Genomic DNA, 11,864 nt, shown 5'->3' on the forward strand with positions numbered 1-11,864 from the left:
AAGAGGAACATGCGGTATAAAGACGAGAGCCAGGAAGCCTCTCAGACACCATCCAGGTTACTTAGAAGTGGTCTCTTGAGCACTAATGCTTTGAAATTTGTTTTTTAAAAAAAGCTCAAAGAGGAAGCCAAGTGTCGTTTTTCACACTAGGATCAGAAATAATTATTCAAACACACACACACACAAAAGATACCAAGGCTGTTGCTCACATTTCCTGTATCTGAGACGATAAAAGAATCATGTTAGCTTGCATGTAATGACTACTGACTAACTCACCCACAAAACCCAAGAAGACATTTACTATTGTCTAAGAAAAGGAGCAAATTAAAATGTGGCACCAATTCATTCATACATGGCAAACTCTCCTGCTATTAGTAATATATTTCATATTAAAAATGTTGACTTTTGTCACAGACTAAATATCTCTTTGAATTCATTAACGGTCTTGGAATTTTCCTGCTGCTACTAGTAAGATTCTCTCCCTTACAGAATGCTGATGTATTAAGTTACCATCTTCAAACTACCTGGCAGTCGCTCTCCTTTTTGAGAATGATATCATGAAGAGACATTTCACTTGTTTTATATTATGTATTTGGGTTTAAATGTATCTGGGTTTATTATGTATTATATATATATATATATATATATATATATATATATATGGGTCTAAAACTAAAAAAAAAAATACTGCAAATATTTGGTTATCACTTATAGCCAAACTCTCTTAAGTTATTTCAGTTCAAAGCACAACTACAACATTGTTACTGAATTAACTTGAAATTCTGACTCCAAAATTCTTTTTGATTCTATAACAACCATATGTATAATAATACCACCAGCAGTGAGTGATATTCCTAACAGATAAACAGGTAAGTGGTAATTCTAACAGATAAAACAGACTGTTAGCCTTGGTATATTCCTGACTTGAAGAAACCCTTCCACGCCACATCCTGGAGCTGATGTTTGAACCTGGGAACTTGTGCATGCTTAGTAAGACCCAACACTTTCCACCCATCCTTTTGTCCAGACATAAACTTGGCTCTAGAAAAGGCTCCAGAAACAGTCTAACGTGACCCACCCCGTCCCCATTAAAATGCGGTTTTATAAACCTGATTTAAAATATCTTAGACATTAGCAATGTGACGCTACTCAGAAATAAACCTAAAGTTTGAGTTCAGAGTTTACCTTTGTAAGATGCCCAGCGAATCTCCCACAGCATTCTTCACTCCTTCCTTCCCAGGTTTCAAAATCTTTTCTTTGAAGGTATCAAATGCTTTAAATGGCATTTTGAACGGGGGGCGATGGAGGAGGCACCTCAGAGCCCTTAGGAGGCAACCTCAGAAGCTGTCATCCTCTCTCAACTCCAGCCCACGGGCACTGCGTTTGCCCTTGAGGAACACTTGAAATTCAGTTCTCATGGAGGGAACTACTTAAAACCAGAAAGGAGGTAAAAACCCCAGCTCAGGGGTTCCAAGAAGAGAAAAACCCTTCTCCTCTCGATCCAGAATCAACAAAGCTGAGTGAGGAGTTGCTGGGGAGGAATCCAGCCCCTTGCAAAAAGCTACTGGTTGAGCCGCAGCCTGTGGCCGCTGTCTCGGGCAGCCAAGCTCAGACTGAGCACAGCCTGTATCCCTGGCTGCAGCGGGAGAAACTAAAGTGAGCTCAGTGCACGAGGGGTCCTGATACCAGCAGCAGCTTCTGAAGCCAGCCCTGGCCCCTCCTGCCTCCTTCAGCTTGCAGGTGGCGCTGTCAGCTTCTCCCAGGGGCGATGCTATAGAAACCAGCACACCTGCCCCTTTCTGCAGCCTGGCCTTATGAATGGGCTCTCAGCCAGGGCAGGAGCCCAGAGTGAAGTTTATGAAATATTTACAAGTCTCCTGCTTTTCTAAGGTCCAGCCCCAGTGGCTCTCAGTCACCACGGCCTGCCTTTTAGTCCCTTCAGGGTAACTGGGAGGGGGTTTTTCAGTTGGGCACAAGCATGGATGTGGTTCGAGAAACAGCTGACTGTGTACCCCAGGTCACAACATCTGGGAGGGACGGTACACAGATGCCTTTAGGACCAAGCAAGGATATCTGAGCTTGTCCTACCACCTGCTCTGAGCTCCTCACCACTTGTCCTCAAGATAAGTAAAAACTTCATTTGTGGCTCCTGAAACAGTTCCAACGACCCTGACCCTTGTTTCTTTTCTGCTCTCCCTAGCAACGCTAGCCCGAACTCAGCAAGCTCCCTCTTGCTTCAGGGTTTCCTCAAGTGATATCCCTTGCCTTGGTAACCTCCATCTACATAGCCTCTGGAGTTTCCCGGCCTTACGAAGGCATCATTTCAAAGCCCCATAGACTGGGAAAGCTGACCCTCTTCTGAGCCACCAAATTATCTAGACTTGAATGATAGTGGATGTTGCCGAAACACCCGCCGGACCTGTGTGGAAACAGCCACTTGCTTCCACATTACAGGCTTCAGGACTGTGCCTCCATTACAAATGCAGCCATGAGGAAACAGCCTTGTCTGGGAGGTACTGATGCTCTAAGCTCACGCCTAATATAAGACACCATGTGCAGATGTAGCCCCTCAGGATCCCGGGCTCTGTTTCCACAAGGCTCGCTATGTTCTCTACACACTGCAGTCTAAAACCTTCTTCAGATCTGAATTAAGTTCCATTAGCACTGGACCGCAGCAGGCTCAGTGAAACTACCACCTGCCGAGATCTCCCTGAAGTCAGTGCTGTGTTACGCATTCTGACCACACGGTAGTCAGAGCCCTACTGTTGCTTTAGGTGTATTGACTTCTTATTTTAACCAATTTTAGTGGCTGGAAACGGAGGCAAGAAGTTAGCTGTGTCTGAGATTGCACAGCTAGCAATTAACATATCCAAATAGCATCGTCTGTTTCTCCCAAAGGGTCTCTTCCATGAGTCTTTGTGGAATTTACCAACTTAAACATTCACCTTCACAAAGCCATTTTAGAAGATTTCTACCATCTCATCTGATCCCTCATACTCACAGTTAGTCTCCATCCACACCCCATTCCCACCCTTGTCTTGTCTTGTCTTTTCTGGCCATTTCCTATGAACAGAATCGTGTGTGATTTGGTCTCTTGTGGCTGGCTTCTTTCTCTACGTGAGATGTCCAGCACCCAGCATGCATCAGCCCCTTTTTGTTGTTATTAACATGTCATTACGTGGATGCACTGCCTGTGCCAATAGCCTGTCATAGGGTGGCTGCACCACACACTACCCATTGATTTATCGACGGGCATTTTATGTTCTTATTTTGTTATGAATAAAATTACTATGAACATTTGTATATGTCTTGCTGCTTTTTTTTCCCCTCTGGGGTAGATGATTAAAATTCCTAGGTGATATGAAAATATGCTTTTCACTTTTTAAGAAACTGCCAAATTGCTTTCAAAGTGGCTGTATTTTACAGTTCCTCTAGCCCATTTGATGGTTCCCATTTCTCCATATCCATGCCAACATTTCCCATCTTTTTAAAGTATAACTACTATGGTGGGTGTAACAGCATCCCTATGGCTTTAGTCTGCATTTCCCCAGTGACCATCTTTTCTCGTGCCTATGGCCCATTGCCATCTTTTGGGTGGGTGGGGGTGAAATGTCTTTTTAAATACTTTACATATTTTAAGTGGGTTTTGTCTGCTTATTAAAGATCCCATGGGTACGTGTTGTGGGCGCAGGTTCTCTGTCAGATATGGGTTTTGCAAAGAGTTTCCCAAGTCTGCCTGTGCTTCCAATTTTCCATCTGTATTTTGAAGTGCAGACTTTTGGGGGTTGGGGTACAGGGTTTCTCTGTATAGCCCTGGCTATACTGGAACTCACTTTGTAGACCAGGCTGGCCTCGAACTCAGAAATCCGCCTGCCTCTGCCTCCTGAGTGCTGAAATTAAAAGCATGTGCCACCACGCTGGGCTGAAGTACAGACTTTTTATATTTTGTTGAGAAAAAAAAATGGATACATTTTTTTTCCTTTCACAAACTTGGTCTCAGCCATCCTGAGGCCTCAAAGGTTTCCTCTTGAGCTCTGTTCTAAGAGCCTTACTGTCTGAGCACTTAACCTCGAGCCTGTGGCCCATGTTGAGTCCCCGTGTATGCATCCCATGAGACCAATACTCAAATTCATCACGTGAAGATGCATCGTGCGTTAGAAGTGCTACGTTTCCTTTTTAATGCATCTGTGTGTGCATGCATGTGAACATACGCACATGTGCACGTGAAGACCAGATGACAGCTTCAAGTGTTCTCCTCAGGATCCTTTGAGGCAGGGCTTCTCACAGACCCGGAGCTACCTAATAGGCTAGAGTAGCTGGCCTCGGAAACCCTCCTGCCTTACCTCCTCATTGCTGGGTATTTACACATGGTCTCTGGAGACTGAACTCAGGTCCTCCTCCTTAAAATTAAATTCCTTAGTGGCTGAGCCACCTCCTCAGCCCAAGAAATGTTATCTCTTCTCCAGAGGATTGTACTGGCACTTTTATTTTTTTTAAAAAATCAATTAAACAAAACTATGAACACTTTTGGACTCTGAATTTTGCTCCATCAATCTGTATACCTAGTTAATATGCCAGTGTCACGTTGTCTCGACTGTAGCTTTGGATGAGAAAATAAATCCTTCAACTTTGCTCTTTAAAAAAAAAATTGCCTTGGCTCATTCTAAGTATTTTGCATACAAGCATTAGGAACAACTTTTCAGTTTGTACACACACACACACACACACGTATATGCACACACACCATGCACACATACAGATACACACACAGGAACACACACACACAGGCACACGCACACACACACACGCACAATCCTGCCCAGCCCTGTGCTCTTAAAAGGACATTTTCTTATCACCAACCTTGCCAATACAATCCTGCACAACACAGAACCCTAAGGCCCCATGAAACCACATATCTACTCCCTCTACAATGCATTATCTTCCCCCCATCAAAGGTCACTCATTTGTTCAAAGCACATGCAATCCAATAAAATGTAAGCAGCCCCTCCTCCAGAACACATCCCTGGCAGTTTCTGACCTATTCTCCAACTCCCAAATAGCTCTAAGCTACTTATATATAACATTACATACTGGGAGCAGAACTCAGCAAAGACCACATCAGTCTGTAAGGGTCGGCAGCTGCTGAGAGCACCATCCCTGCAGAAAGCACTGGGCATGAGGCACAAGCTGAGTCTGCTGGTGCTGTGGATGGTTGATTGATGATAATGGTCACTATAATTCTGGGACATTTCTCAGGTGCCAGAGTGTCGTAGATAGAGTGTTATGGCTGTGAAGAGACACTATGACCAAGGCAACCCTTATAAAAGAAAGTATTTCATTGGGGCTGGCTTACAGTTTCAGAGGTTCAGTTCATTGTCATCATAGTGGGAAGCCTGGCAGCATGCAGGCAGACAAGGTGATGGAGAAGGAGCTGAGAGTTCTACATCTTGATCCTCAGGCAGGAGTGTGTCACACTGGGCATGGCTTGAGCATAGGAGACTTCAAGGCCCTCCCACAGTGACACACTTCCTCCACCAAGACCACACACCTCCTAAAAGTGCCACTCCCTATGGGTCAAGCATTCAAACCCATGAGTCTATGGGAGCCAGACCTATTCAATCCACCACACAGACATCAAGCTTTCACTCTTCACTGGTTTATTTAGCCTCCCCCTCCCCAAAATGATCACAAGGAGGTTCTATCATTATCTGACACACAATGAGAAAGCTCAGGCACAAAGGGAGGGGTTACATAAATTTGCTGCAGCTCACACAGCTAAGAGACTGAACTGATGGGATAAGAAGGCTGGCATTAAAACTTGTCTCCTAATGCTATACTAGAGCTGTTGTCAAGAGTATGTGGCCAGTGCTCTAGATCAGACCAGGAGTAACGGCCTCCATCCACCCCCCAAAAAAAATATTGGGATAAATTAGAATATGAAAAATCAAAAGATAATTAAAATAGACCTGATTGAAACAAAGCCCTGAATGATGCTGACGTAATTTGCAAAACTTTATCAGATGCTAAGTATTATAGGAAAGTTTTTTCTTACAAATTTCTGCATCATTAACACTTACTACTAGGAAAAAAAATGTAGGAAAATAGAGTCCATGTATGGCTATAACTATATGTTAAAGTACAATTTGAAGGAAAATAAAACTCATTTGAATGTTTTTCTTTTTATTTTTTGAGACAGCATCTCACTATGTAAACCAGGCTGACCTCAAACACACAAAAATCAAACTGCCTCTCTCTCCCAAGTACTGGGATTAAAGGCATATGCCAGCATATATGAATTTTTTGAAGTTACATTGAATCCTAGTGTGCCATGGTCTGTCCTTCCTGCTATAATTTAATACTTAAGAGCTGTCCCTTTGTTCTACACTTCCCCATTCACCGTGACACACAGGAAACTTAATCTTTAACCAATTGCCTTTCAAAATTGCTTGTGTGCTTTCTAAGTCATGTATTTACACTAACGTATTGATTCAACTTTATGGTTTTTGGTTTTTGGTTTTTTTGCTGTGGGTTATTAAGATTTCTGTTGAGGAGGTTGGAGAAATGGCTCAGTGGTTAAGAGCCCTGACTGCTCTTCCAGAGGTCCTGAGTTCAATTCCCGCAACCACATGGTGGTGGCTTACAACCATCTGTAATAGAATCTGATGCCTTCTTCTGGTATGTCTGAAGACAGCTACAGTGTGCTCTCACATAAATGAAATAAACAAAATCTTTTTTAAAAGAGACTTCTGTTGAAAGATGGGAGGAGGAGAAGCTATCTAAATGAAGAACTAAACAGCAAACAAGTACCAAGCATTTCTGCATGAACTCTGCATCAGTTCCTGCCTTGAGTTCCAGCCCTGAATTCCCTCAGTGATGAACTGTGACCTGGAAATGTAAGATGAAATAAACATCTTGCTCCCCCACCACCCAAAATGACCATGTGGTAAAGGCTTGGTATTAGCTCCTTAGCTTGGCATTGCCAGGTCCTTAGGGGGCCGGGCCGAGTAGGAGGTCTTTAGGTCACTGCGATGCTTGAAGCAAACTGGAACCCCCTTCCTATCCTCTGTCCCTTTGTTTCTCAGCCACAGGGCACATGATGTTCCAGTGTGTCTTTCACCACAGACCCAAAGGCCCCACTAATCATTTACCAGTGCTTCCAAAAACAGAAGCCAAAATAGATATTCTATGTGTGTTAGTTTAGTATAAGAATGAGCAGTTAGGACTCATACAACCAGAGTTTTCAGAACTAAGACTTATTTTATTCACTGATTTTTGTTGTTGTTGTTGTTGTTGTTGTTGTTGTTGTTGTTGTTCTTTTGCTTACAGGTCTTCTGGGTGGCTTTTTAGCCAGTGGTGATACCATGGAAACAATATTTCTCTTAAGAAGACAAATAAATATGAAGAAGGAAAGTGATGCTCAAGTGTGAGCAAGGATGCCAGCTGCAGCCAGCAGATAGGAATGGAAGAGGGCTTCCTTATGATGGAGGGCGTGGTGTGAGCTTCAGGAAGAGACGGTGAGGCAAGCCAAGGCAGGTGGGAACAGTGGCCTTGTGTGGAGTGTGTTGTGTGCGCTGTTGTGTGGACTTGTTAATGTGGGGACCTTAGCCAGCACCTACTGGTAGGTACGCTTATAGACGTTGTTTAAACAAAGAGCAGGGTGTTGGTTTCCAGGATTCCACATTAACACATTTGCTTTCAATAAAGTGTTTGTTTGGCTGGAATTAAACTGACAGCAAATTGAAAAGATATTAACCCAGAAGCAATGATTTTCCAGGTCCTGGCGTAGGAGGTCTACTGTGGACTGCAGACTGGATGAGATGGTCCGACAGGGAGACAAATAGGAACCTTTATCCCAACGCATTGTGACTGCTTCCTTATCTTTTTAGGTTTAGGGTCCCACTCTAATGAACTAGAATGGAGAAGAGGATACGGTAAAGATGGATGAGGAAACATTAGGTCCATTTTCCATAGAAGGAATCTGGAGCCTAACGGAGAATTTATCCAAAGTCAGGTGTTTTGTTTTGTTTTGTTTTGTTTTTTTTGGGGGGGGGGAGCAATGTGTAAACCCGATGACAGATTCTCAGTTTATTCTGCCAAATTTCTCTCACCAACTTCATCTGAGTCCAGTCAGTACTGGAGTTCAATGAACTTGGCTCTCAAGAGCTTACTTAGAAGAAGATTCTGTGAGAGGGATATATTATAGTGAAAAGAAAATGGGTTGGAGAGATATCCTAGTGATTAACAGCACTTACTGCTCTTCCAAGGGACCCAAGTTCAGTTCCCAGCACTTCTGTGGGACAATCACAGCCAGCTGTGGCTGCAGCTCTAATGCCTCTTTTGGTCTCCACAAGCACATGCATGTACATCTCTCTCTCTCTCTCTCTCTCTCTCTCTCTCTCTCTCTCTCACACACACACACACACACACACATAGAACACAAATACATACTCACATATGTACATACACATACACACAATCACACACAAAATATGTTCTTTTCAAATCAAAGTGGTTTGTTGTATTTATGAAACCGTTAACGTCCCCCTTTAAGCCTTGTAACTTCCCACAGAACTGGGTCAGGCCCACTACTGCTCCTCATTGTTGAAAGTGAAGGAATGGAGATGACTTCCGATGTACTGGGGTATCAGGCAGAGACGGGTGGGAATCACACTCGTGAACTCTCAAGGTGGCTCAACAGAAACACTTGCTGTACAAGCTGGACCACCCAACGTCGACCCCAGAACCCATGCTTTAGAAAGAAGTCTGATGGTATGGCATGCATCTGTTACCCCAGCCTTCTTCTGGGGAGATGGGAGATGGAGACAGAGGTGTTACCCAGAGGCCCATGGCAGGATGGCAGAAACAAGACAGACTCTGACTCAACAAGGTGGAAGAAAACTGACTCTCAAACGCTGGTCTCTGATGCCCACATGATCACCATGGCATCTCACACACACACACACCTGCATCTCACACACACACTTGCATGCACACATGTGGGCACACACTCACAAGAACACACACATGTGCACACACACACAGTCACTCTTGAATACACATGTGCACACATACAAGTGCACACCCAAACACACACAGAGATACACACACACACACATACACACTCACAATCCAAAGGTTTTATTATAAAAGAACTCATACTTATGAGCCAAGGGTAATGGCATGTTTCTTTAATTCTAGCACCCGGAAAGCTGAGGCAGGGGGATCACCACAAGCTTGGGGCTTTCAGGGCCTTTTTTCCAGTAAGAGCCTGTCTCAAAAGGCAAAAACAAGTAAACCTAAATCATTCATTCATTTGGTTGCTGTCCCTGGTTGTCTCTCATTTCCATTTAGAGACATGGCTCTACAGGACAAAACACATTAATATGGTACTCTAGTTTCCAGTGGTAACAACAGTGGAATTGTTCTTCTTTCTCCTGAACCACCAGCTACCTGTGGGCTATGTGCAAATACTGGTACCATGTATCACTGTCCCCTCCTTTTGAGGAAATGGGAAGACATCGGTTCCTCTGGCCATGTGTCATTAAATCATAGTGGGGGGGGGGGCTTTGCTTTATGCTCCATGCAGAGTGACTTTTAAGTTTTTCGTAGATACTTAGGTGGCATCCAGAACCAAAATAAATTATAAACCCTGGTAAGTTTAATAAGTGCAGTTGGAACAGAGTGGAGCATGCTGAAATGTTACCAAAAGACCAGGATTACAAAGCAGGTTGAGATATTTTATTGCCTTCACTTTCCAATTTAGTGAGTGTGTGTGTCTGTGTGTGTATGTGTGTCTCAGGGGACAACTTGCCTGAGTCGGTTTTCTCCTTCTACCATGTGGATACCGGGAATCAAACTCAGGTTTTCAAGAGGCCTGGTGGAAAGCACCTTCACCTGCTAAGCTAGCTACCTTTGCTATTGAGGTATGACAAATCCTGAGTGTCCAGATAATTTCATGTTGAGAATGAGGAAGAAACTCACACATCTTCCACAAGCCTTTCTCTTGAGGGGCTCTTCTTCTTTTATATATATATATATATATATATATATATATATATATATATATAATTACATATTTTCCTCAATTACATTTCCAATGCTATCCCAAACCCCCCCACACCCTCCCCCCCTCAACGAGGGGCTCTTCTTCTAATGACTCTAACCACAGCAAAATGTCCCTGACAAGGTTTTCTCAGGGCTCTTTATGTTACAAGGATGAGCGCTCCTGGGAAGCAGGCTAATGTGAATTGCTTGGGGAACAGCGACACCTTCTGGTAGTTTGTAGATTAAATAGATTCACAGCATACAGTTTTCCCCAGAAATTAGCCAGCCACTGTCTTCAAATAGTATGTTTTCTTCTAAAATGTTTCAAGCCCCTGTGAATTCTTAAATTTCTAAAATACTTTAATTTAAAATATTTCAAAATATCAATGGTTATATACAAACGACACTGTCGATTGTTTCGGTATTTGCTTTGCTGTTGCCTTAATGCCAAATATTTTAATCCAACACTAATTCCACTTTTCCTTCTCATCGAAAGTTTTTGAAAGAGAGCTGGGGTGATGGTCCAACAGGCACAAGCTCTGGACACACAAGCATAAGGACCAGAGTTCTAATACCCAGAGGGCATGGTGGCCGCCTGTAAGCTCAGCACCCTAGAGACAGGGCTAACTCCAGAGCAAGCTGGCTAAAGTGAGATAGATGCTGCCTCAGAGTAGAAGACAGAGAGTGATAGAAAAAGATGCCCAGTGCCAACCGTCTATACCCAGACATATGCACACCCACACATGTAAACGCACACATATACACATGCACACCACACACACACAACAGATCATAGAAAAATTATCCAAAGCCAGGTGTCCATGGTTCATGCTTGTTATCCCAGCATTTGACCGATGGACGCAAGAGGACTGTCAGGAGTTCAAGGCCAGCCTGGGCTATAATGTGAAACAAAAGTTAATTGCCCAACTCATACAGTGGTGCACTCCTGTGATCTCAGCCCTTGAGGAAGCTGAGGCAGGAGGATTTCAAGTTTCAGACCAGCCTAGGATACATAGTGAGACCGTGTTTAAAAGTAATATTACCAGATGGTACTAGAGCATGCTTTTAATTCACTCAGAAATCACTTAGAAAGCAGAGGCAGGTGGATCTCTGGGAATTCAAGACCACTCTGGTGTACAGAGTGAGTTCCAAGACAGCCAGGGCTACACAGCAAAACCCTGTCTCCAAAAGTCAAAACAATAATAGAATAAATAACAATGATGAGGGTAAGCAAATTTGGTCAATTAAATATGACCCCTGGTTTCAGAAGGACTTGGGGAGTTATCTCAACCAATCCTATGCCCAGGATTTCCAATTCTGAGAAAACATGGCTCCTCCATGACCCTATTACCACAAGCACCCTTCTAAAAGGGCTCTGAATGCCCAAGCTCAGGCAGGCCCTGTCTCCTCTGTGAAGACCTTCCCTAGACTAGCCCAAGTGTCCTGGCTCCCAGCCACAGCCTGCCTCTCTCTCTCTCTCTCTCTCTCTCTCTCTCTCTCTCTCTCTCTCTCCCTCCCTCCCTCCCTCCCTTAACCCCCCCATCTCTCTTTCTCTCTCTCTCTCTGCCTGCTTACTAAGCTACCTGCCCCAACTTAGTATAAACCTGGGGTCCAGGCCCCAAACTGTTAATATTTGTGCCTCAAGAAATTCACAGGATCCAGCAATACCTCTCCTGGGCATATATCCAGAAGATGTCCCAACCGGTAAAAAGGACACATGCTGCACTATGTTCATAGCAGCCCTATTTATAATAGCCAGAAGCTGGAAAGAACCCAGATGTCCCTCAACAGAGGAATGGATACAGAAATTATGGTACATT

General features: G+C 43.7%; 1 protein-coding gene across 1 annotated transcript in view; it reads right to left on the reverse strand.

Annotated features, from left to right (window-relative positions):
- The window catches only part of Slc17a8 (solute carrier family 17 member 8), a 45,594-nt gene extending 44,118 nt beyond the window's left edge, over nucleotides 1-1,476 (reverse strand). The window contains exon 1 of the mRNA XM_021174719.2: nucleotides 1,186-1,476. Within this exon, the coding sequence (XP_021030378.1) occupies nucleotides 1,186-1,286 (101 nt within the window). The 5' untranslated portion in view covers nucleotides 1,287-1,476. The remainder of the gene's footprint in view (nucleotides 1-1,185) is intronic.
- Between the last annotated feature and the right edge of the window lie 10,388 nt (nucleotides 1,477-11,864).

Source organism: Mus caroli, chromosome 10 (assembly GCF_900094665.2).
Source record: "Mus caroli chromosome 10, CAROLI_EIJ_v1.1, whole genome shotgun sequence".
NCBI lineage: Eukaryota > Metazoa > Chordata > Mammalia > Rodentia > Muridae > Mus > Mus caroli.